Source organism: Odontesthes bonariensis, chromosome 4 (assembly GCF_027942865.1).
Source record: "Odontesthes bonariensis isolate fOdoBon6 chromosome 4, fOdoBon6.hap1, whole genome shotgun sequence".
In the NCBI taxonomy this organism is placed as follows: Eukaryota; Metazoa; Chordata; class Actinopteri; order Atheriniformes; family Atherinopsidae; genus Odontesthes; species Odontesthes bonariensis.
This window is the reverse complement of record NC_134509.1, coordinates 32,727,520-32,755,262: the sequence shown is the minus strand read 5'-3', so window position 1 is coordinate 32,755,262 and position 27,743 is coordinate 32,727,520. Positions and strand designations below refer to the sequence as shown.

At 41.4% G+C, this 27,743-nt stretch overlaps 1 protein-coding gene across 1 annotated transcript in view; it reads left to right on the top strand.

Annotated features, from left to right (window-relative positions):
* The first annotated feature begins 18,939 nt into the window (after positions 1-18,939).
* The window catches only part of LOC142378974 (extracellular serine/threonine protein kinase FAM20C-like), a 32,102-nt gene continuing 23,298 nt past the window's right edge, over positions 18,940-27,743 (top strand). The window contains exons 1-7 of the mRNA XM_075464004.1: positions 18,940-19,391; positions 21,460-21,635; positions 23,952-24,030; positions 24,282-24,374; positions 24,571-24,686; positions 24,880-25,060; positions 25,224-25,333. Of these exons, the coding sequence (XP_075320119.1) occupies positions 18,940-19,391; positions 21,460-21,635; positions 23,952-24,030; positions 24,282-24,374; positions 24,571-24,686; positions 24,880-25,060; positions 25,224-25,333 (1,207 nt within the window). The remainder of the gene's footprint in view (positions 19,392-21,459; positions 21,636-23,951; positions 24,031-24,281; positions 24,375-24,570; positions 24,687-24,879; positions 25,061-25,223; positions 25,334-27,743) is intronic.

Here is a 27,743-nt window from a genome sequence, read left to right as displayed (position 1 = left end):
ACGCCGTGCATGCCGCAACCATCCCCTACACTGATCTCCTGTAATGTCTAAACATGCAGCGTCCATTGCATGGAGCAGGGATCTTTGGTCTTGGGCATGATGCTCATACACTCTCCACCTCCAAGCAGAGAAAAACTCCTCAATAGGATTAAGGAAAGGGGAATAACATGAGATTCTATATGGTATTGATGATATCATGTTCTTGGCCCATTTTGACAATTGAACAGATTATTGTGCATGTGATGACTTATACAATGAAATCATGCTGATGTATTTTGGATAGAAGAACCATTAGACCAAGAATCAACTAATCAGTTCAGATCACCAAAATCTATTCACTTGGAAAATGTGCTAAATGTAGGCAAACTGTGCAAACTGTAGGCTACTTGTACTTAATCTTTTGCACAGATGCACTGAAACAATTGACACATGTATTAAGACAATTGCAATTTGATGAAAGCAATGAGAAATGCCATTCTGTTGTGAACAATTGCGAGGTGGTTTGGAGATTTGTCCATGTTATTTTGATAATGTAATTTCTGTTTCAAGAAATGAGCCAAACCAATAGAGAAAAACTGTAAATAAAGCCCAGTCCAGCTCCGGTCGCCCTGGTTCGATCAAACGGATCCGATGTCCAAACAAACTGCAGTTTTTTTTTCTTTTATAAAGCTGAATTTTTTGCAGCTGTTCAACAACAAAGAGAAACTGGTAAAAAATGTGTTGTCGACAAAAAAAAAAAAAAAAAAGGGATCTTTTTTTTTGGGGGGGGGGGGGGGGGGGGGGTTTGGAACTGAAAGACGTGGCATGTGTCTGCGTCAGAGAAATAAACAGAGTATGATGTGACGTTACGAAGAGACCACTGTGACCCAGCACTGAAGGTACAGAGGACGCTGTTATTGACAGATTAGCAGAATCTGGCAACTTCTGCCTCAGCGTTTGTGTACCTCAAACACCATGCCCCCACGCCAGGTCAACCTGCTCTCTGGGCCCTCAGATAGTCCTGCCCTTTCACCATCTGACTTTTGTTCACATTTACATGCAATATTTTTATTTCAATTTGTAAGAGAATGTGTTAGTATGCCCATGAGGAGCCCAGCTTTGACTCTTACTCAGACTTTGATCATATTCTGAATATATTTTTATATGGAAAGTGAAACCCGCTCACATAGTGGATGCAAGTTTCTGGCTGTTTGTGCCGTTGTCCTCAGTTTTCTATGTTCTCAGCAACCGTGATGATGATTAGAAACTCTGCACAGTGTAGTAGAGTCATCAGTACTGTAGAACAGAGATACTCATTGTGCGGCTCCTCAAGCTTTAATTGGTGGCTCGCACTCGCATAGTAGCTTATAACAATATGGTAACAATAACAATACATTTTTTCAAATAACATACAGCAAATACTGCACAGTATTAAGTATTTTTTATTAAGTATTAATTAAGTGTTTCATGGTTTCATGGCTTAATGGTGTTTCCTAAAGGGGGCACACTGTTAAACTTGACCGCAGTGCACGCTAGCTCCTTTAGCCAGCGCGAGATGCAGGCACCATGGATCGATTTTTAATCAAAAAAGGGCAAAAACGAGCACAAAAACCATGCTCACCTTGAATGTCTCACTATGATTACAACAACAAACTACAAATACAACATGAAGAAAGTCAAGGACATGCAAGCCAGGTTATACATGCCAGTATTAAGGTAAATATGGTCTTAAATGAAAATGTACTGGCTGTGTTGTTTCTTTTTTTTGTGGGATATTTTATATGTAGAAATGCATATTTGCAAAAGGGGACTTTAGTATGTTGTCGTAAAAGTGGCTCTTCCCTTGATTTTGCTCTGCCAATGTGGCTCTTGTGAAAAAAATAGTGAGTATCACTGGTGTAGAATATCCAGGTCTCTAGGAGCTCATTCAGGTTATGGAAAACAGAAAAAGATAGTTATCATATTTTTAAATATCTAAGATATTTCTTCAGCATACTCCAAAAATCTCATCATGCATCGGTATGGGTTCACATATTGACACACTTATATTCTCAGCCATTGCAGAACAAAGTAAAGTGGTAATGCCCAATGATCTCTTCTCTTACTGTAGAGTAACACTTAAGATTGTCCAAGTAAGAAGTTACTGTTGTTTGCTGTGTTGACCGCTTCAATGAGTCACAAATGGACAGCACAAAATTAACATAATATTATTCTGCGCCTTGTTTCTCTCCCACTATTGTCTCTGTAGAGCCTTTGTTCAAGGCCGCTAAATAAAATGAAGTTTTTCTCCTCGAGTGGAAATTTCTTTGAGCCGAGCAGATTGAGCTTTGAGCCATTTTTGTTGAAATGCCAGAAACATTAAACATTTAGCTCTGTCAGCTGCGAAAAAAGGATTAAGCATCCCACACAAAATGTAAGCTTTGTTTAACTAAGTAAATGAATCCCTGACTGTCTGAAACACTGATGCAAAATCATAGTGTTGCACTGATTTTTGTGCATTTACACAAAACTGACTGTAAGTCATAATCCTCCAGTCATTTTTATCACCAATGTAGCCACCTGCCTGTTGACTGCATGCACTGGTGCCCTAAGCACCAGAACTGTACATCACTGTACATCACTAATAGTCAGTGACAATCAGTCTGGAAGTAATATAACTCCTATCTAATCCCCCGATTAGATAAAAGTATTAAAAACTGTGTTGCTATAGTGAGAAAAAATCTCCGGCAACCTTTCCAGGCTGTACCCTGCCTCTCACTCAGTGGTAGCTGGGATAAGCTCCAGCCCCCCTCTCCGCGACCCTGGATTGGATTAAGTGGGTATGGAAAATGGATAGATGGATGGATCATGGCTTGCCTTAAAATAGACCCTTTCACAATGTTTTAACGTCATTTTACAGATGTCCTCTTTCAGGCTAACCAGAGTGCTATCCTGTTTGGAAAATACACAAATGTGTTGCAGGCACAAAAGAGGCCCTCCACTGAGCCACATTACCTCCAAAGTTGTGCTGGATATCGTGAAAGAATAAAAATGAAATGCAGAATTTATGACAGTCGGTACAAAAACAGTGCTTTTTACTTTTAGTGATTTTAATTTTCCATTGAGACCAGGGTGTCTGTCCTAGCAGTGACACAGCAAGGCTGCATCATCTCTGTCACACTCTACCTCGAAAAGAGATTTGGAAGAACTTCTCAAATGAATGATTAATATCAACGCCGATAGTATATACCAACGAATCAATTTTTGGAAACAAGTTTTTTAGGGACAGACACTGGGAACCAGGATGTGCAGAACTGATACTTAAAAGCCAACAAACTCTTCCACCAAACAACAAATTAAAGTCCCTTACTGACAGTTATGTGTAACTCCACTGCCAACCCTCTCCAGCCTCCCAATGTGGATTTTCTTCGTCCAGTAAAACTTAAAAAGCACCTTCACTGTGATGGTTTTATGAAGTGTCATAACAATGTATTCTAATTTGCCGTTATTTTAGTGTACAAGTACAGAAAAATGTGTCATTTTGAGAGGTTGGAGCAAAATAAAAAGACAAGGAAAATCAGAAGTTCAAGGTGTGCAGAAAAGTCAGAAACGTGTAGTTTAACTACGTAGCTTTAACGAAAATATTTCAAGATATTTTGGCTGGAAAGTTGCTGATTTTGTTTTAATGTTGAGAAACAGTCCCAGTTTGAGGATTGCTGACCTAATTTTGCATGTAACCATCCAGGCGTAATAACGAGATGGTTTTGAAAGGGATACATCTGGATGTGCTGGGATTTATGCCAGCGTAATACATACACTGATAGCTTTCACCCAGACTTACCTGCGAAGGAACATGAACACATTCAGCAATTACTAATCTGATAGATTTTGGTGTTGGTAAACATGCTTCTAACAAGAGAACCGCCTCATCCATTATTTACCTCAGAGAGTTTTTATATAACTCCTCCCTCTGCTTGTGTCTTGGTGGCATTCTAAAATATTCATACTGTAAGTTTGTTTGGTCTCAACACTGAAAGCTCTCCCCAGTACTGGAAAGGAGGAATAACTTTAGGGATTTTGATTGACTTTACAGACATATTTCCATCAGGGAAATGTTAAAAGTCATGCACACTTCATGGCATTACCAAACAAGTGGTCCTATATAATTCCAAGTTTGATTAGGACTTACTGCAAAAAGCATATATGCCTTCACTTGCTCTGTAGGTCATGTCTTTTTAATGTGAGATAGATGACCTGTAAACAGAAACTCACATGTTATTAGTCTACTATAATTTTGTGTGGCTAGGGGGTTTCCTGTCTGCTGGTGGTGATGGTCAGTAAACGGCAACGTCTCCATTCACTCTCTACATCTCAGATTTTCAGTGTAATTCTGAGTCATGTCACCTGCAAAAGGTCTCTGATTACTCTGCAGTGATAGAATGGAATAGAATAGAATAGAAAAATACTTTATTTATGATGATTGGGTGTATTAGAGATGGACAGGGGTCAAAGTACAGGGAACTGGTGGAAAACTTTATGGATGAGTCCTTGCAGTAATCATCTGCTCCCAAATGTCACCAAGACCAAGAAAATGATTTCACAGTCTATGGCAGAGTGGGAAAGGGGACCTAAATGTAGGACTCAGCAGGAGGTGACAGGCAGGAGGCGGAGCTGAAGTTGTTTAATAAACCAGCACAAAGTGCTGCAGTGTGCAGGACAACCAAGGACCTTAATAGTAAAACAAACTGAAAAACAGAGTTTAAGCAAAAACACGAGACTGGCTGACACAGCAAGCTGCGATGGGGATCTGGCACTGAACATGGCAAAACATGACCATTTTCTATTAGGGGAGATGATAACAAACAAGGAGTAACATGGCAGTCATTACTGGAGGAGCAGCTGTGATGCTGCGTGTAAGAGGGGGGTGGGCTGAGTTTACTCTCTGAAGAACTTCAGCTCTTTCTACCACTCTGTGGTGACGCGTACCATCTGCTGTGCCATGGTCTGCTGGGTGAGTAGCAGGACCAGTGCCAGAGAGGCCAGCAGGAAAAATAAAGTCATTCATATGTCCAGAAAAAGATTGGGCAGAACGTGGAAATGTTTGACTAAGAGATGGGCGGGATGTCACGGAACAGAATGCTCTCTGTCATAGACAATTCATCTCACCCTATCTATCTATCTATCTATCTATCTATCTATCTATCTATCTATCTATCTATCTATCTATACATACATACATTTAGGAGACAAAATTCTAAACCAATTTAAAGATCTAGCTTTTCAGCAGGTCTTGAATGACACAACATAAAACTGAGGGATATGCATTTCAAAATGACAGATCAAAATCTCAAACTATACAGAACCAAAAAAATAAAAAAATATTAAAGATGGAATCAATTTGGAGACTTCTCGGGTCTCAGAAAAAGGACAGCCACAGTCAAAGTGCTCATAATGATTATCACAGCACCAGGCAATAGAAATGTGGCTTTTATTTACATGAAGCTACAAATATGAGTCCTCCAAACGGTTGATGTTTGACTTCAAAGGGTTTTAGGGCATCACACTGTGTCCTCATAGGAAGCTTCTCGCCGTGTAGGAAAAACTCTGTGCTGTATCTTAGCAACCTCCTTAACACCTGTGATGACAAAGTGGAGCTTTGAAGCATCCCTGAGTGTGTGTGTATGTGTGTGTGTGTGTGTGTGTGTGTGTGTGTGTGTGTGTGCGTGTGTGTGTGTGTGTGTGTGTGTGTTATTGACACAAACAAAAGGTAAAAAAAAAAGAGAAAGAATCAGTGGTTGACTATAAAGTGTCAGACAACTCAGAATTCTGCAGCTGCTGTTAGACATGGTACGTAAAATGTGGATTTTTCGAGATTTTAGGGACTTAAAATTGAAAGATATGAGTGGTTGTTCAAAAGTACAAAGAGTTTGTGTGTAGATGAGTCACAGAGGATCGTGTCAGGCAACTGGAAGTTAGACACCGGGTGCATCAGAGGACAGAAGAAACAAAGAGGGAGGGATGAATATTAAATCTGAATATCACTTCTGGGATTTTTTTAATTGAGAAATGAGAAACACAATACAATATTAATGTGTGTTTCAGTAAGTGTCTGTGGAGCAGCACCCATTTTGATCCCTGGTAGCCGTACTGATGCTTTCTATCGGCCTAGACAGAATTAAAGGAGGACTGTAAATTTAGTTCAAATGTAGGAAGGTTTTTAGAATAAAAGAGAATAGAAAGATGGAGGATATAAAAGATGAGGGATGTGTGTGTGTGTGTGGATCAAACCTAAAACAGCCTGTTCATAATACATCAATGGGGAGAGTGAGGCAGAGAGTGCGAATCAGGCAAAAAGTGATTAGTCAAAGGCAGAATCCCAGAAAAGGGTTTTGGGCTATCTGAAATGAGAAAAATAGAATATTGGAGGGAAGGGAATTGAAATGACAATCATGATTTTGCTTTCATCTTGACTTATAATTGATTTATCTCATGGTTGTGATAACAGTTTACTTTTACTATTAGTTTAGCTAATTAAAGAAAGAAAGTAAACAAAATTCTTCTGGTATTTTGATATTGTCTCTTAACGTTATGAAACATGAAGCACTTTAATTCTTGAATCTGTTTGAACCTTGAGAACCATATTGAATATAAAGCAGATTTATTAGCTGTATGGCTAAACAATGATAGTACTACAGCTAATTAAGATGAGTCAAAAAGTTCAAGCATACACTTATTTTGATTTGAAGAAGTCCCATTTCCATGATCTGCAAAATTCAGATCCCACACACACACACACACACACACACACACACACACACACACACACACACTATAAAAAGCTTAAAGTTTCAAGTTTCAGGTTTTTTTTTACATATGTGGAAATGGTGTATTGTTATTGGTGTTTCCCATTTTTGTGTTACAGCACAAAAATGCGAGATGTAGACACAGATTTTTAGTAGATCTTCTCCCTTTCGGACTGATCAAGAAGCAGAATTTTGCTGTTATGTGATGAAAAAGTTCAATATATACTTAATTTAGATGGGATTAAACATCCAAACACTGACCTTACACTGGTCTGTAATGGAAATGTTAAAGGACTCAATAGACCTAATTGAACAAGTTAGATCAGCTGACGATTTCAGGGTAACAAGAATGAAGGTTTTAAACAAAAATTGGTAGGTATTATAAATGACAAGTGCTTGAGTAAATAGCCTGAAGTAATCAGTAACCAGAATACTGGTATTCATCCAATACATCTTATATTAATTTGGAAAACTGTCTCAAACACCAGAACTTGCTAGACTTATTTTAAACCCCACTTTCATTCGCTGTTTGGAAGAGATGTGGCAATGAAAAATATGTGCGAAGAAGGGTGAGGAAAATATCATGACTTGCCCTTCGTATATCCTAACAGTGAATCCTGCATGTTACAAATGTCCTTTTTTTCTGAAGTACCAGATGACAAGTGGCTCCCCCATCTGCAAAATACACTTTCACTGCCCAAATGTGAGTAGCAGCCCACTGTGAGTTGTGAATGCATGAGGGCAAACAACATAGAGCACTGAAGATCTGCTATATGTAGCCTACTGGCTCATACTGTAGAAGCATACAGATCGTCTGTATGCTACGAATGGACCAAGTTCACTACTGAACTCAGTACAAAAGAACTGGAGGAACATTACATGAACCAAAAACACACTGTATTTATCTTAATACAATAAAACTGGATGTTCAGAACTGCACATTTAAATTTGATCAATTCCCATGATACAAAAAACAAATGCATTATTCAGGGTACAAGGTGGGTATATACTGTATACACAAATTCAATACAGTAAGTGGTCTGCCTTAGTCTCAGTGTTATATTACTACTCGGGTATCTGTTGCCCTCCGGTAGCTACAGCTGACAACATTTGAGAACTCTTTGACACATATACAATAGATACAAATGTAGAGGTGTAGTGTAGGCATTAGACACACATCGCACTCTCCATTAGTCTGAAATTTGTCATGGATGCCACAAGAAATCTGTACAACCAGGTCTGTGTTCCATATAGATGCCATATCATAACATCTGCGCTGCTGAAATAGAGAAAAGTAAATTAAAAAAAGTCTCCTGCCAGCTATTCGAAAGACTGAAGGTTTAAGGTCCTTCTTTGCTGTCTGAGGTCTGAATTAATCAGTGAAACTGATTTCCATGCCATGTCTTCATCAGGTCAAAATTTCAATCAGGTCTTAATTGTACTATTTGGTTGATGACGAAACACCTAAAAAAAACTTGCAAAACGTTCCAGTTATCCCAATCTATGTTTTGTAATTGCCTGTAATTAATGCATGTTAGCAGGGTAACCCTGACTGCTGATGTTAGCGCCTCAGTCATCTTGCATTGTCTCTTCAATATATCACCCATACTAAACATACTAAAGAATGTGTATGTTGTGTCATTTATGTCATTGCTTTTTTTTAACCACGAAGCCTCAACATAGCTGCATGTGACAAAAAAAGAAAGAAAAAAAATTCTACAAATGATTGTCATAAGGAAAAGGAAAAGTGCGAAGAAAAATTCTCCATGTTTTTTTATTTTTTTTTATCACTGAGTGTTATGGTCCCCTTGCGCTCTTAGGTGCTGGCCCGCCTACCTCATGTTTTCCTACACTCACTCCTCCCTCTGTTCTGTTTGTCTGTCGGCGTGAGCACCAACTGTGGATCCTCCCATAAGCAGGCGTGGCTGCCCCAGTTTCTCCTGCACACCTGATCATCATCTTCATCTACCACAGTATTTAACCTGCCTGCTACATCCATGCTGACAAACCCTGCGGTGTTCTCACCTTCAAACTTCATTAAAAAGAAAGACTTTTTGCCATATCCCAGTGTGTCCTGCTATTGAGTCCTTTTTCAACCACCCCATTGTGACAGAACAATCAGGCCAGGACATGGACTCTGCGGACACTAACTCTGTGCTAAGGGCACTTGCAACCCAGGGAAACCTGTTAGGATCACACGAACAGGCCCTCCAAGCATTGTCCAAACAGAACCAGATGACCCAGGATCAGCTACTGCAACTTGGAGGTATGTTGCAGACAGCATTGAACCTTTTAACCCCTCCATCTCCCCCGTCAGCTTCAGCCCCAACCTCTACCTCGGCACCAACTCCACCTCCACCCCCCTCGCATTGGATCCCTGTCAGAGAACCATCAATGCCGAACCCTGAAGCCTACTCTGGTGAGTTTGGAAAGTGCCAGGGATTCCTACTCCAGTGCAACCTTGTGTTTGACCGCTTAATTCATTCTTACTCCTCTGATCAAGCTAAGATAGCTTTTATAGTTAACCTTCTGCGGGGAAGAGCCTTAAAATGGGCACAAGCTGTGCTTATGAAGAACAGACAATGGGCCTCATGCAAGAACCGTTCGTACGCACAGATTTGTTCTTAAATCGTCCGTACGAGTGATTTAAGAGAATTTGCGCATTCACCAATCTTTTCGTATTTTACGTTTTCTTTCAGGTACGAACAGAATTTACGAGTGATCCAGACCTGTCGTAGGAGTTTCGTAAAATAGTCCGCTGTTATTCCAATCAAGTTTGCTTGACTAATGGCTTGTATATTTAATTACTTTGAAGAAAACATAAATAAATATACATTATACCCCATAATTATGCTGACATTATTTTGTTTGACTTAAATTGTGCACTAATTGAAGGTTCATTTGAATCTGTAACGGGAAGCGCAGCGGCTGTCTTGCTTTTGGATACCTTAGTGCGTCAAGCTCTTGGAACAGACCGTGTTGAGACAGACGAATGGCTGACATCGCGATTAAGATTGCCAAGGACTGTGCTGCTGCTAATATGCAGCTTGCTAGAGCCACAACTCCAGAGAAAAACACGCCGATCAAACCCAATTCCACCACACGTCCAGGTCCTCCCTTGGATTTTTGGCCACTGGAACCTTTCAGAGCGAGATTGGAGACAGATCGGGGGTGTCCCAGACAGTCCTGAGTCGTGCGCTCCCCTTGGTCATCAAAGCTCTCATCAGTTTATCACCCATGGTACATCAGATTCCCATATACCGCTGTCCGACAAGTACAAATTAAAAGGGACTTTCATGCCGTGGCTGGACTGCCAATCATAATTGGAGCAATAGACTGCACACATATACGCAACAAAACACCCGTGCTGAAGGCCAGGTGGGTGTGTCTCGATACCTCGTTCATGGCGCAATATTGCCATGAACAAGGGTCTCCATCTGAAGCAGCCCAGGCAGACAAGAAGCTGTGGTGCCAGAAGACCCCCCTTATGGACCACCCCATCAAAGTGCCATCATGATGAGGCAACAACTGATTGCACGGCTTTAGTCGCAGTCATCGAGCGCCTGGCCATGGCGAGACGTTTTTTTTAAGCCATTTTCATATCAAACCATTTATTTTTTTATTTCGGTGACAGGTTTAGCAGGTCCCGTAATTCCACTGCTGACACTGCTAAAAATGACAGATTTTCCTTTTTGGATCTCTGAAAGCAGAACTTCAGTCTCAGAGCCCATAAAGTTTTTCTTTTTGCGCCTTGATATCATTCTCATGACTCAACACTCAACACTTCCTGGCACAGGAGAGAGGAAGCACTGCCTTATATGGTATAATTTGGGGCGTGGAGTATGCAAATCTACTATCCTCGTGCACGTGCACTTAGATACGCACAGGTGTGATTCATCATTTACACAGATCGTTTACACACTTTTTCCGAAGTTAAGAGCGCTTGTTGAATCTGACGTGGCGTGTTTGTACGACACCTTCTTACGAAAAAAGTGAGAGAAATTTAGAATAAAAATATGAAAATGTTCTTGCATGAGGCCCAATGTACCTATTCTTGGTTTGAGTTTTCTTCTGCGTTTGATTTTCCTGTAAGCCCTGATGAGGCCTCCAACAGACTTTTGAGGATGCGACAAGGATAGCGGAGCGTAGCGTACTTCTCTGCGGATTTCCTAATCGCAGCAGCTGAAGCTGGTTGGGAAAGTAGGGCTCTAAGAGGGGTGTTCCGCCATAGCTTAAATGATCGAATCAAAGACGAACTTGCTTCGAGGGATGACACTGACACCTTTGAGTCTTTAGTCTCTCTTTCTATTAAGATTGATAACCGTCTATGCGAGAGAAGGGCAGAGATTAATTCCTCTTCCCAGCGTGTTTCATTTCACCAGAGATCACTTCCACTTCCTGGTCTGAGCGGCTCAGAAAGCTACAGGGCAGAGAAAGGACAAGGCTTGGTACCAGAGCAAAAGCCGGCGCCTATGCAAGTTGGCAGAGCAAGACTTTCTGAGGAGGAACGGAAGAGACGGAGACAAGCTGGTGAATGTTTTTACTGTGGAAAATCTGGACATTTAATTTCACAGTGTTTTTCTCGCCCAAAAGAGCCTGCCCACCGGTTTCTTTAGGGGTACTGGTGGGCACTACAGACACAAATCCCCTATGTAGACTCATGTTACCTGCCAAGATCTGTCTGGCCCAAGAAACTCTGAACTTTCAAGCACTCATTGATTCTGGGGCGGAGCAAAGTTTCCTGAATACCCATCTGGTCTCTCAATTAAAGATCCCCATTGAACCTCTTCCTACGCCTATACCAGCATTTGCGTTAAATGGAATGGTCATCGCTCAAGTTACCCACCAAACCCATCCTGTACATCTCATTGTTTCAGGTAATCACCACAAGGACATTCAGTTCTTTGTTTTTGAAGCACCCAACACACCCATAGTTCTTGGTCACCCCTGGTTAATTAAACATAACCCCAACCTTAATTGGTCCACTGGTAAACTTACTGGTTGGAGTCAGTTCTGTCATTCTGTTTTTTTGCAGTCAGCTTCGCCCCCCAACTTTAATAAAAGGAGAGATTCCCATCAAGAGCCTGAACCTCCTAATTTTTCTTCTGTGCCCTGTGAATATCATGACCTGGCAGAAGTATTTTGTAAGGATCGTGCACTCTCTCCCGCCCCATCGGCCCTATGATTGCCCCATTGATCTCCTCCCTGGTGCTCCTCTCCCCTCTAGTCGCCTGTACAAAGTGTCAAGTCCTGAAAGAGAATCCATGGAAGAATACATCTCAAACTCGTTAGCAGCTGGAATCATTCGTCCTTCGTCCTCCCCAGTCGGTGCTGGGTTTTTCTTTGTTGAGAAAAAGGATAAAACACTTCGTCCCTGCATCGACTATAGGGAATTAAATAACATCACTGTGAAGAACAAATACCCTCTGCCACTTATTAACTCTGCTTTTGAACTCTTACAGGGTGCTACTATTTTTTCCAAACTGGATCTACGCAATGCTTACCATTTAGTTAGGATAAGAGAGGGAGACAAATGGAAGACGGCCTTCAATACTCCCTTGGGCCACTTTGAATATTTGGTCCCTTTGGACTCACTAACGCCCCTGCTGTGTTTCAGGCTCTCGTGAACGATGTCTTGCGAGACTGGATAAACAGGTTTGTCTTTGTTTATCTGGATGACATCCTAATCTTTTCACGCAACCTTGAGGATCATCACCAGCACGTTCGCCAAGTACTGCAACGACTCCTGGAGAATAAATTGTTTGTGAAAGTGGAAAAGTGTGAATTTCATGTCTCTTCAGTAAGCTTTCTTGGCTACATCATTGAGAGTGGACAGATTAAAGCAGACCCTGAAAAGGTGAGAGCAGTTGTCGAGTGGCCTCGTCCATCCAACTGCAAGCAGCTTCAAAGATTCCTTGGATTTGCACATTTTTACAGAAGATTCATTAGGGACTACAGCAGGAGGGCAATACCTTTAACCCAACTCACCTCTGTCAAAAGGCCCTTTTCTTGGAACCCCGCAGCTGAAGAGGCTTTTGTCACACTTAAGAAGAAATTCACTGCAGCTCCTGTCCTCGCTCAACCAGACCCCACCCGGCAGTTCATTGTGGAGGTTGACGCTTCAGATTCGGGGGTAGGTGCTGTCCTATCTCTTGTTTTTGATAACAAGATGCATCCATGTGCCTTCTTTTCCCGCCGTCTCTCGCCAGCTGAGCAGAATTACGATATTGGAGATAGAGAATTGCTGGCAGTCAAGTTGGCTCTGGAGGAATGGAGAAATTTGCTGGAAGGGGCAGAACATCCTTTTATCGTGTGGACAGACCACAAAAACCTGGCCTACCTTCAGTCCGCCAAACGTTTGAACGCCCGACAAGCTCGTTGGTCCCTCTTCTTTGGGAGGTTCAGATTCACCATCACCTACCGCCCAGGTACCCGCAATGTCAAACCTGATGCCTTGTCGAGACTATTTTCTTCCACAGACACCCCAGAAGAACCAGAACCCATCCTGCATCCGACCTGCATTATTGGGAGTCTTACCTGGGAAATAGAGGCAGCCATCCAACAAGCACTGGAACAGGAGCCAGACCCTGGAGGGGGCCCTCCCAAATTACAGTATATTCCGGCATCAGTCCGCCCTCAGGTATTACACTGGTTCCATACTGCCAAATTCACCTGTCACCCTGGCTCGCAACATGTGATCAGTCTGATCAAGCGGAATTTTTGGTGGCCTTCATCGGATAAGGATGTTCTTTCCTATGTCCCTGCTCTGTCTGCGCTCAAAGCAAATCCTCCCATTCTCCTACCTCTGGATTACTCAGACCCCTGCCTGTTCCATCCCGACCCTGGTCGCATATAGCTCTCGATTTTGTGTCTGGCTTACCGCCTTCTAATAGTAACACTGTTATTCTAACCGTAGTGGATAGGTTATCTAAGGCTGCTCACTTCGTGCCTAGGCAGAAACTGCCTACTGCCCTTCAGACTGCTGAAATCCTGGTCCAACAAGTGTTCTGGAATACCTACTGATATCGTTTCAGATCGGGGCCCTCAATTCACTTCTCAAGTCTGGAAGGCATTCTGTACCTACCTGGGAGCACAAGTAAGTCTGTCTTCAGGTTTTCACCCCCAGACTAATGGCCAGACTGAGCGCATGAACAAGGAGCTAGAGGCCGGCCTTCGCTGTGTCGCGTCATCCAATCCTTCTACTTGGAGCTCTCAATTGTCATGGATCGAATATGCTCACAACTCGATGACCTCTTCTGCTACTAACTTCTCTCCTTTTAAAGTGTCCTTAGGATATCAACCCCCTCTGTTTCCTGCCCTGGAATCTGACTCTCTTGTTCCCTCCGTCCAACATCTCATGAGGCGCTGCCGTAAGATTTGGAGAGACACCAAGGCCGCCTTACTCAGGACTGCCGACCGAAATAAACGCTTGGCAGATCGACGACGCATACCGGCCCCCGAATTCCACCCAGGTCAGTCAGTTTGGCTCTCTGCTAAGAACATGTCATGGAGTTCCCCAGGGTTCTGTGCTTGGACCGATTCTTTTTACTTTATACATGCTTCCATTAGGTAACATTATTAGACAGCATGGCATAAATTTCCATTGCTATGCTGATGATACTCAGCTGTACTTATCTATAAAACCAGATGAACCCAATAGGTTGGTCAGACTACAAGCATGTCTTAAAGACATAAAGACCTGGATGACTCAGAACTGTCTGCTGCTAAATTCAGACAAAACTGAAGTCGTTATCTTTGGACCTGAGCGTTTCAGGGAGAAATTGTCTAGCTATATAGTTACTCTAGATGGTATTTCCTTGGCTTCTAGTTCTACAGTGAGGAACCTTGGAGTTATTTTTGACCAGAACTTATCATTTGACTCGCATATAAAACAGGTTTCTAGGACTGCCTTCTTTCACCTTCGTAATATTGTTAAAATCAGGAACATCTTGTCTCAGAGTGATGCAGAAAAACTAATTCATGCATTTGTTACTTCAAGATTGGACTACTGTAATTCTTTATTATTGGGCTGCCCCACATATTCTCTGAAAAGCCTCCAGTTGATCCAAAATGCTGCAGCCAGAGTTTTGACGAGAACTAACAGGAGAGATCATATTTCTCCAGTTTTAGCTTCTCTTCATTGGCTCCCTGTTAAATTCAGAATAGAATTTAAGATTCTTCTCCTTACATATAAAGCTCTTAATGACCGAGCTCCATCATATCTTAAAGATCTCATTGTAAGATATTTTCCTAACAGAGCACTTCGTTCCCAAACTGCAGGTTTACTTGAGGTTCCCAGAGTTTCTAAAAGTAGAATGGGAGGCAGAGCCTTCAGTTATCAGGCCCCTCTATTGTGGAATAAGCTGCCAGTAAATGTCCGGGAAGCAGACACCCTTTCCACTTTTAAGACCAGGCTTAAAACTTTCCTTTTTGATAAAGCTTATAGTTAGGGATGGCTCAGGTGATCCTGAAACATCCCATAGTTAAGCTGCTATAGGCCTAGACTGCTGGGGGGCCTCATCTGACACACCTTTCCTCACTTTACTCTCTTTATGTATATGTGATATTATTATGGTCATTAACTCGTGTTTCCCTGTTCCAACAGATATCCTTTGAATGGTGTTACAGTGCTGCCGTCGCGGTGGTCCCCCCCCCCCCCTTTCTGTCTTCTCAAACCCCAGCTGGTCGAGGCGGATGGCCACCCTTCCTGAGTCTGGTTCTGCCAGAGGTTTCTTCCTGTTAAAAGGGAGTCGTTTCTCTCCACAGTCGCCTCAGGCACGCTCAGGCCGGGAGATTGGACCGAAAAACAAAAAGTTTTCAGTGCAATCTGTTGGTTTTCTTAGCTAGGAAATTGTTTTTGAATTGGCTCTATATGAACGAATTGGATTATTTTATGAATTATGATTATTATTAATTAATTGAATTCCAATTGGCTTGAATTGGACTTACTATCTAAGTGCCTTGAGATGACATTTGTTGTATTTGGCGCTATATAAATAAAAATGAATTGAATTGAATTGAACATTGCCTTAAAGTATAAGTCCAAGAAACTCTCCCCCAGGTTCATTGGACCCTTCAAGATCATCAGTCTCATAAACCCGGTTTCTGTTCGCCTGGAGTTGCCCAAATCTATGAAGGTTCACAATGTGTTCCATGTCTCCCAGTTGAAGCCCGTTTCCACCAGCCCCCTGTGTCCTCCGTCTGATCCCCCACCACCGACGCAGCTCATTGACAACCAACCGGCCTACACTGTAAGGAAGCTCTTGGATGTTTGTCGGCGGGGCCGTGGTTCACAGTTTCTGGTGGACTGGGAGGGATACGGTCCAGAAGAGCGCTCTTGGGTCCCACGCTCTTGGATATTGGATGCCTCCCTGGTTAGGGACTTTTATGCTTGGGATCCCAACAAGCCTGGTGGGTCGCCTGGGGGCTCCCGTTGAAGGGGGGGTACTGTTATGGTCCCCTTGCCCTCTTAGGTGCTGGCCCGCCTACCTCATGTTTTCCTACACTCACTCCTCCCTCTGTTCTGTTTGTCTGTCGGCGTGAGCACAAACTGTGGATTCTCCCATAAGCAGGCGTGGCTGCCCCAGTTTCTCCTGCACACCTGATCATCATCTTCATCTACCACAGTATTTAACCTGGACTCTCCTTCCACTCATCGCCTGATTGTTAACCTACATGCTATGGTAGTGTGATCAAGGCCTCAAACTTTGGATCTCGTTTTTGACTAAACCTTGCTTGTTTTTTCACGTTGTCTGATTCTCCCCTGCCACAGACCCAACTCCGGTGTGCCTGCTACATCCATGCTGACAAACCCTGCGGTGTTCTCACCTTCAAACTTCATTAAAAAGAAAGACTTTTTGCCATATCCCAGTGTGTCCTGCAATTGAGTCCTTTTGCAACCACCCCATTGTGACACTGAGCACATTAAAGGGTTAAAGCTGCCGTCGCCAACTTTTTTTTTAGTCATATTAGCTTGAACTGTCATGGGATTCTGGAAGTAGAATATTAAATAGGCTGTTTAGGAAAAATCCCGAATTCTGTAGCTCCCTCTAAAGCCTCTAATCGTGCTAGCAAAAATCGAGGGCTCCCGGCTGTTTTTAACCAATCACGTTAGGTTTATTATTTATCTATTATCTGAGCAGAACAGTCACCAACCACGTCTTCCATGCTGAGCGTGAGTCTGCCCCCAGCTTGTGTGCGCGCACAATGGTGTGAACTCACGTGCACAACCTCGTGCACAGAGGGGGAGGGACCTGAAAGTTGTATCAGTTCGAATTTTCCGACTTTAGACTTGGAATTTTGAAAACCTGCCGACGGCAGCTTTAAATAAAGTTTATGCCACATGTTTACAAAATAATACTTTATTTCTTCAAATGATCTTTGTAACATCAATATTTCTTTTCATTTGCATTTAGATCATTTTGTTACCCAACACTTCAATATCTTATGAGTGCTGGTGAATAATGAATGAACATGACCACCTGTGTGAAACAGCCAAAATCAAACGTTGGCAGTTTACCCTGTTAAGCTGAAATAGATGAGTCACGTTGCCGTTTTTTTTTTTGTCAATATGCTCTCCACAGAGTGTCACATGCTCATGACACATACCACATGGATAGCGCTGAGTGTCACACATGCACACTTACACAACATGTTGCTACGCACACGCTTTAAAGAGCCGTACTTCACAGGAACGATGTATCCTGTGGGAGCCACGAGGCCTGAGGTGCCTGGATCAAAGTCTCAATGCACACTCATGCAGAATATAAAATGTCTGTCTTCCCAGCTCCATGGTTCACAGATGCTTCAAATTCATCTCCAACAGACTGTAGATCATTTAACTTGTATAAAACACACAGAAATGCTTCCTCTGTCCCTTCAGTTTGATTATCATTGCAATAATTCCCTGACACATATTTTCAAAAGCTAAAATTTAAGAAATCATTTCAGAAAGTCAAACCAAACTGTGAACCAGCCAGATTTTGTGAGCAATTGGACTGCTCATTCTGCAACAAGGGCATAAATAGCAGAAAATATAATACTGCAATTAACATGTTTTGCAAGATTGACTGAATAACTGTGCAAAGTACATTTTGACTTTTGACACATGTATGTGAATAAAGTTGGAACATATTGTTCATCTCTGCACTGCCATCAGAGGTACTGTTAAAAATAAACATTGTAGCTTAAAGTAAGCAGCACTGGCATTTTTACTGTTGTACCCAGTACTGTGTCTTAAAAATAATGGTTAGAAATAAAAATTTGAGCATGAGAAAAGCTCTTTTTTATGCCACTATAAGTATTATAATGTAATTTGTAATGTATTTGGTGCTTATAGATAGACCATATAGGAAAAAAAGAGAAGAGTCGAGTTGACAAATACAATGTCAAAAAAAGGCCTGGTTCAAAAGAGATGTGCAAACATATTGATTTATGTCCGGATCACTTTAACCTGGCACCGATCCCCACCTGAACCTTGTAGAAAGTAGAGAAACGTACAAACAGTTGAGTAAATACTGCCTGGATACTGGATACTCTTTCTTCAGGCTTGTGGTAAAAACAGCAAGCGGAGCTCAGAGGGGTCAGGAAGCTTTTAAAAGGAAGGAACGCGTTTGTAAGTTTCTTTTATCTTCCTGTATAAAATGATTTTACACTGACTGGAGTAAATGGATTACAATGATATATGAGAATTGAAAGAGATAGGAATACAGATCAGCTGAAACACTCAGTGTATTTAAGTCCAGGTTGAAGACACACCTATTTTCAGCTGCATTTGAATAAAGCTCCAAATCTGAAGCTTGAGTTTCAAAACTTAATCAAATTTTAACTGCTGATTTTATCTGATTCCATCTATTGTTCTTATTTCTTTCTTTTTTGTTTAAAATTTAAATCATGCTTTTTAATTGTACTGTTTTAATGTATCTGTAAAGCACTTTGAATCGCCTTGTAGTTGAATTGTGCTGTACAAATAAACTTGCCTTGCCTACATTGGCACTAACACTGTAAATTGCTTCATTAAAGCCTTTTCCCAGGCCTTGATTCTCAGTGTGCCAACTATACTTTCATTGCTGCTTTTATTATATCTACACTATTCTTCAAACACATTCTTATACCATGCTTTTAAATTTTTCTTACATGCAATTTCTTCCCATGACCTTCTTATTCTCTTTTCAGTAGGATGACATGGCTTATGCATCGTCGCTCCAGGACAATCTGTCTGTGCTTGGCCTTCATTACAATTTTCCTCCACCTCCTCCTGGCACTTGTCTTGCTTTCCAGTCACCACCTGCCCTGTGAACCCCCACTGCCACCAAGGATACATGTCCTTAGAGACTTGGCACTCACCAACACTAACTCAGCGGGGATCAGAGGTCTAGCTGAGCCTCCAACTGATACCATAAAAAAAAATTCTTCCTATGAAGATGCCAAAAAAGACGCCAAAGGTCAAGTGCAATCCCTTTCTTATAAAAGTTTGTCAGTGAAAAAGTCTTTGGAGTCTGACTTGTTAAAGTTGGAGGCACTGTTTGACCATCCACTTTACAACACGCCCAAGCCAACCATTCCTGAGGATGACTGGCTACTGAGAGTGAAACCAAAGGTGAAGCCAAGTGAGAGAAGCTCCCAAATGTGGTCAGTATGACACAGTTAATGTGCCCAAGACTGTGCTTGTGTGTTTGTGTGACTGACTTCTTCTGTGAATACATTGCTGCCTACATACAAAAAGTACCTTCTGTAACCAAATATGCATTCTTTTGCTTTATCGTTTTTTAATTTCACTATTTCAATTCAACTTTGCTTTAGCTTTAACCTCGCTCTGCAAACGTCAAAACAAACAGGCTTGAACACAAAAAGCTAAAACACATTGAATTTAACCGGATTAAACAGCATCACGCAGTCGTGACATTCTTGTTCTGATTGAGGTCATATACCGGTTGGATTCTTTGCATACTCCTCAGATATTTACCGTAAAAGATTTTCACCAGATGGGTCAGACTGCAGGGAGCAAACACTGTCTTGCTGTCATAGGTGGATCATACAGGGACAGTGTTGCTGCTTTAGGTTTCTGTTGTGACTCTGCAGCCACTGTATGTTGTCACTTGGCCAAACTCAATGATCTTGAGTATTTGCAGACAAAAGGCAAAGGTGGGTTACCTTCCTTAACATGGTATTTGTATAGTAACTGCACCAAATAAAGTTTGGAAATTTTTTATTTTTTTTTTAAATCGATCAAAATATCATTAAATGTTGTAAAAGTGCCTGAGACGGTTTTGTCAAACATATTTTTCTGACATTTTCCAAAACTTCCAAATGTTTTGGTGTTCAATATGACAACCTGCAGATTATTACAGTAACTTTATAAACTGAGAAAATGATCATTATTCTCTCAGACTCAGCACTAGATTTAATGCAATTTTCTATGTAGTGATGCAGAATAAACCATGATTACCCAATGCAAACAATCCCAGTGCTGATCTCTTTAATAGATTTGAGGGAATTATCTTTCCTGTGCCACTTCACTGCCCCTTAACTCCTGTTTATTTCTCCTAATTAGCAGACAGGCGTCTTCAGTGGCATCATTAACGTGTTCTTCTGTGTGAGTCGCCTCAATATGCTTCTTCGTCACTATCCGTCAGGTCTCCGTCCTTTCGAAGTTCTCCGTCGGGCTGTCGGATACGCAAGGCAATTCAGCTCCCGATCAGTAGGCGTCGCTACGTTAAACGACCCAATCTCGCGACGTCTATCGTGAAAGTCGTTGATTGATTGTTTAACTTCCGTTCCACTCCTCACAGTAAACGATGGTGACCGAGAGAGAAAGACTGTTGTTTGAGTTGGAACTTGTTGATATTGAAATGCAAATAATTTTGACAAAATGTTGACCGGCACACCCCTGAACCCGAAACGTTCAGGGGTGAATAAACAAAGGGAAAAAAAACTGAGTGATGCCCTTCATTTATTTCATTCATTATTTTACTTTACATAATATAACATATCTAGCTCATCACCACGAAGACAACCAGGGGAATGACCTAGCCATTTACATTAGCATACATTACTGGCCATGATGTTTGCAAGGTGTTCATGTAATTTTGTACAGTTCACACAGATGTCAACCCACCAGGGACACCCACAATCTCCGCCACCTTCCTCCACGCCTCGTCTTTTATGTTTGTATCCCTGTATGATGGCAGGGATAGATCGAATAAAACGGGGAACCCGCTAACCGCTGTAATCAAACACTCCTCCATCTTTATTACTTTGGATTTTTCTCCACGATGCTTTCGTCATGACAAACCTATCATGACACGCCTACATGATCTACTGTCATTGGGTAACGCACTACGGCTGCCGTGGCACATTTGCATAAACTTCGGGCGAGCCCAACATTTTGACGTGCTGAAGGTCCCCCGCTCGCCGTGCCGGAATCCCAGCATGCTTTGCGAGCACGGCGACAACGATCGGCCGGATTTCATTGAAAATTAACTGAATGCGTTGGATACGACTTGCGTTGACTGAACAATGGACGACTAGCGTCCGGGAGGCTCTCCGTTGACGGAGAGGGCTCTCCGTAGGCGACCACATGTATGAGCAGGCTGATATATGGTCGCTTACGGAGAGCCCTCTCGTAAACGCCTTGTTTGTTAAGACAGAAAGATACCATGTAAGTACAATACATCAACCACATGCAGTCTTTTCCCAGGGTGAGTGCCAGCCAAGAGGACTATGAAGATGTCCCGTGGAACAGCAGCAGTAGCAGCCACCCTCCATGGCTGCGCTTCCACCTGGGTATCACACGCTGGGAGCTCTACCCACATCTTGACCCCAAAATTGAGCTTTTGACCGAGCAGCTGGCCACAAACCCCATTGTCAATGCAGGTATGACATGTGCAATGTAGTTTTTCAGTATGCATTCAACAGTTTTACCCCTCAAGAGTATGATGTGAGCAGAGCACAGAGCCTGACACTGTTATACCAGCGGCACACTGAGGCTCTACGTTTTTCATGTCAAGGACAGGGGCGTCTGATTCAGTTTAATTAAAATGGATGGACTATGCTTGGACTGCAATCTGCACGAAATTACACTTTGACTTGAAAAGAAGTATATCTAACAGAAATAACATTGACATTCTCAGCCAAACATGTGGTTGTAAAGGTTTGTGGGCCACAAGGAGTGTGAAGGCAGAATAAAGAAGAAGGCCGTTGTGATTGCGTGATCTGTGGTTTAAGGCTCGACTTTCAAATATAGAATCACTTTGAAGTCCTTCTGAAATGAAAGCCGTGAAGCTTTGAGGGACCTTGGACGTTCAGTCATAAACTGTATGAGTTCAGTAGATGGACAAGAACATGAGAGACACTGGTTCTGCGGCAAACTTTTCAGTGTCAACTTTTTCACTGTGTACTCTCAGTGAGCTTTGGGAAGACTTTCTGGTTGGACTCCGGGAACTACTGGCTCCAGGCTGGTGCTTGTTTTTCACCTATTCTCACCTATCTGTTTCAAGTTCGCTAACATCACCCACCATGAGCCACTGTTTGTATAGGACTAGTGCAGCAGTGGCAGAAACAAACCTTGACAGTATCAAATTGAGGAAGGGTTCATTTGATTTCTCTGACAAAAAGAAAAAAAAGTGTGCATTTATATATATAAATACATTTAATTTGTAGCTGTTATTTTTTATTTAAAATGTGACAAAGCCATGTTTTATCAATCAGGAACAATAATAAGGGCTGAAATGGGTTCTAATCATTTTCTGTGAGATGATATGAACGTGTCTTCATACAACCTTGACAAAACTACATACAGTACTTTGCAAACGTCTTGAGCCACCCATAATTTCTTTAGAAACAAGAAGTAGGTGCAGTGATTTGTTGAAATGTGCAAACAGAAAATGGAATAAATGATAAAAGTTAAAATCAGAGTTTGTACAATTGCAACAAGCCTGAAACACAGTGTTTGGTATGAACACCTTTATTTCCCAACACAGTTTGAACCCTCTTAGAGAAGCTCTCTCGTAATTTATTTAAAGGACTTCTTGAAGGACATTTCAAAGCTCTTCTGTGTATGTTGGCTGCCTTTTGTGCCATTCTCTGTCAAGATGACCCCACACTGCATCAATAATGTTGATCTTTGGGCTTAAGAATGGCTTCTTGACAGCCACTCTTCCATGGAGACCATTTCTGGATCAACTAATGCATCTCTAAGCTCCTGTGTCAGTCCTTTGCTGTATCTTATTCCTATTTCTTAAGGACGTGACTTTCAGATTCTATTCATCTGTTGTACTGATACTGATATTTTTTTAGGCCTGGTATTTCCTTTGTCCTCCAGTTTTCCACTTTCCTCAAACATCCTGTTGACCTTTGCATAGTTTGACATAGTGTTCTGCTAAAAGCTTTTTGGGAATCACCATAATGGGGCAAAAATATTATTCCATGCCAGTCAAATTGAGTTTTTAGTGGATGAAACTAAATAAATTGAATGAAATTGTGTCTTTGTGACAGCTGTGAGAGGTGGCTTTAGACGTTTGTACAACATTATAGTTATAGGGCACATTCTCTATATGCACATTCTTTTACAATCATAGTTTAACTTAGCTGAACTGTTTTTTTTTTCGTTACAGTACATTGGTAAAAAGAAGTAATAGTTCAGCGTCAATTTAAATTATTCTGACCTCTGAATCTGTTCTTGATCTTTTCATATATGAATATACAGAAACAAGCCTAAAAAACAGAGTACAAATATGTGAACAGCTTAAATAGAATCAGGATAAACTATCAGGATAAATAGAAATTATTTTAAGGATGATAAGTTCATAATGTAATGATTAAAAAATCAACTAACATTTAGGATACATCCTTCCAACATATTGTACTGAATATGATCCGTGTTACTTCAGTAAAGCTGTGTAGCCCTGACAGGAATTGATTCAAATGATGGAAAGTGCTGCCAAATATATCAAAGCCATGTTAGTGTAAAGCACATAGATGGAGTTGGTTGTGTGCACACACAAACTGATTAAAATGTGTCATGTCTTTGTGATGATGCACACATCCTCCTCATTACATTTTGGGTATGCTTGCTCGCATATGCCGGCGTGATCCTTTCATGGCCAGTGTGTTTGGTCACAGTGTGGTTTGTGCAAATGAATGTGCCTTGTGCTTTGTTGCTATGGAAACATTTTCCGTACTGTTTTTCAGTGCAGAAGTCTGGAGGGACACAATTGAAGCTGGTGATGTCATTTCCCAACTCTGGACAAGCCTTGTTGAAACCTATGAAGTAAGCTACACATGGAACAACCAACATGTTGAACAGACACCTGAGACATGTACAGTTTAATCCAATCATAAGAAGAAAAGTGTTCAACACCGAACATTAGACCCTTATCTTAAATGTCTGTCTGCAGATAGATCACATTATGTTAACATCCAGAGCCTGTGTGTGCTTACTCAGATGAAGCAAACAAGTAATACAGACTTTACCACGTCTTGATGAAGAATGTATTAGTGAATTTGCCTTTTCTCTGACAGGCAGGAAAGACATGACGAGACCAATTACAACCTCTACTACTTCTCTGACTTTGAGAGACATAATGCAGAAATTGCAGCTTTTCATTTGGACAGGTACAGAGTCTGAGTTTTAAATGAAAATTACTACAACACAAGCACAAGAGAAATGGTGGATGAAGTATCTACATAAAGGGTACTTGTTATTTGAAAATGTCTCTCATTCCTCCCCTTCCATCTCTGGCTTTTTCTGTCTTTTATCTCTACACTTGACTCTGCCCTCATCTCACATCTTCTTTCATTCTCTCTGCAGAATTTTGGGCTACAGGAGAGTCCCTCCTGTGGTCGGGAGGCTGGTGGACGTGGTCAAGGAGATCAAAGATGTCACGTCTGACCGCAAGCTGGCCAGAACGTTTTTTACCTCCCCTGGTACACACTCCTCAATTATTCATTCAGATTGCTTGAATAGCCTTTGAAAGGCTGATTATAAATGTTGTGAATAATGCTCCTCTCTTCAGCCACTTCAAACCTCTTCAGTGTCAGTTTTTACTTTGTCATTGCTTTTGCCTCTCCATTGCTTATCCCTTTTTTTCTTTCTTGGTGCACCTCTTGCTCCCCCTAGTGGGAAACGTGTGCTTCTATGGCCAGTGTTCCTACTACTGCTCCACTGAGCATGCTGTGTGTGGCCGTCCCCGGGACTTGGAGGCCTCCATGGCTGTAATGCTGCCAGACATTTCCCTGGCGGGCCGCAAAAGTTGGAGATCCCCTTGGAGACGGTCATACAGCCGCAGCAAGCTGGCAAAGTTAGTGCATGTTGAAGTGATTCAGCATTTTTACCTCTGCACGACCGAAAAAACTTACAGTAAAGTGAAAGTTAGTTTTCACAGGAGCTCATTGTTTTATTTGTTTTTCTAAATGATTTTATTCATTTTGTTGCTCTGCTCACAAGTGTCTTGTGTGTTTCAGATGGGAGACGAACCCTGATTACTGTTCAACAGTAAAAAAGGCCCCTCCCTACAACAAAGGCACAAGGCTGGTGGACCTCATAGATCTGGTCATATTGGACTTCCTAATGAGTACGTCTGTTCTGTGTACACTGAGTATGAGAGGACAGAGTTTATTTTCAGAAGCAGCATTCGCGTTATGACTGTAGAGTGGGAAACAGGAGGTCGTCAAGAGTTGATGGTTTTGCTGTCACCTGGGCCTCGGCAGAGAGGCTTGGCTTTTTAAAAAGCTTTTTGAGGGTTCAGTGGGAATTTTTCACAGCCGACATTTTGACAGAGTAGAGAAAACAGTCGTATGAAGGTCCTGGTATTGTGTGCGCTGACTCACTTGACTTTTCCTGCCATGACAGATGTAAGATCTCAGGAGAAGAAGAGTTTATCTTTTCCTCAACAAACATTCTTTGCTGAATAAAAAAGGGTGCTACTAATAGCACTAATAATAGCTCAGTTCGAAATCTAACTCAGCCAACACTGACTTTATTAATAAAAACATGTGCACAACTATAACATTATAAGACACCCTTGTTTCTAAAGATTCAGACAAACAGTATAAAGGTAAAAACCACAAACGACTTTTGACTCTAAAGGAGATGTAAAGACATACTGTAGCAACACTTTTTGCAAGAAAGCTCTCGCCAGTTCATTGCTGCACCAAAAAAATCCAAACATTCTTGTCAATGCCCATGCTCTTATAAGATGAACCAAGGCCAAGTGGTGCACTGTCCTGTTATCATACAGTTTAAATCCTGCATCCACACAATGTTTCTTTCAGGGAAGGCTTTGTGTATTGCAGGAAGACCATGCTAAACCACATTTTGGTCATATTAAAACAGCATGGCTCCATAGTGAATGAGTTTGGGTGCTAAAGTAACATGTCTGCTTTTCTCACCCATTGAAAACTTTTGGCACTTTAAAAAAATGAAAAATATGACACAAGAAGCCCTGAACAGTTGAACAGCAGAAATCTTGCTTCAAACCAGATGACCAATGCATTTGGCTGTAATTTGGGTTAACTTAAGCATTTCTGGTTCAGTCACGGCATGGGTCATTTGGGCTCTGTGAACCGGGCCAAACTGGAGTGTATCAGTTGTATGGGCTAGATTCAGACAAATTGTTACAACCAGACTTTGACATGTATTATGGAATGTAGGCCAGTAGTGAAATGCAGAATTGGATCATGTCTGGTGGATATGTTGCTAAGTTCGGGCAGCCATCACCTTAACAATGTCATTAAAGGCAAAATATGGGCCAAAGAAAAATTCCGATTTGGGCCCCTTCTATCTGGGAAGCAGGAAACGGAATGTCACTTTCAAAACAACAGCGATTGGTTTCCTCTTATGCTTACAGAGTGATGTTAAAAGAGGGTGAACATGTCCCTGTCACAACTTTTTAACTTTTTGACTCTAAAAAATATTAGATTTTATATTTCGTAACGTTTCACACAGCGTGCCAACTTTAGTGTATGTAGTGTATTTGCATCAGAAGAACAAGGCAGAAAAAAACAAAACAAAACGGAAGTTTAAGTTATGAGCATTGCACACAACCGCCACCACCAAGTCAACCAGCTCCACACCACAACTGAAGTTACTATTTGTTACCATGGCAACGAGCCGTCGCCGTGGTTGCGCTCCAACTTCTGCCCAACCAGGTAAGAAAGTCACAGAAATGAGTTATAATTTTTTTTACGTTGGCATCTACTGAGTTATGCCAGAGTACTTTATTAGTTTCAGAACCGCCACGTTATACTCTTCTTGGTATCTGAAGTTTAGCGGCATAATACAAATGTGTTAAACTTGTGGAGATATGTCTGTTTTTTTTCTACTCACCTAGTTCACCACAGCTGTCATAAAAAGGTTAGCATCTTTAGCTAACGAAAGGCTAGCACTCGCTCATACCAAGCTTAGCAAGTAATCGGACAGTAGCTAATAAAGTAGTGTAGAGGAGAATAACCGACAAATGTTATTTAATTTACTGTAAACATTGTGTTATCTATAACCTGTATAATATAAAATATACGTGATAGATCTTGCGTTTTAAGCAAAACATGCCAAAACAGTTTTTTTTCTCTGACGTTTCATTATTTATGTTCACAGTCGTTTCTCCAGAGATTTAAGCTAAATCGTTTTTTTGTTTTTTTTTTCAAATGCATGAGCAGTGTCGGAAAATGTGGAAACTAAAGATGAAGTTTGTGGATTGTTTTGTTTTTGAAAATATGTTGAGCTCTTAATCATAGCACATTATTGATATGTAGCTGATAATATTCATAACACAATAGCAGATAAATGTACCATTCCCTAAGTTTTTGCTAAAATAATCAATTCTTTTCTTTTTCCCTTCAGAAATGTCAGAGTAAGTAGACTGGTAAGGAGACACATTTTTTTTCATGCCTAAATGGTATTCATAGAGAGATCAGCAGCATGCTCGCTGCCCCTTCAAAGGAAAGATCTCATGATGGATCTTCTCAGACCTGTGATAAAGACAT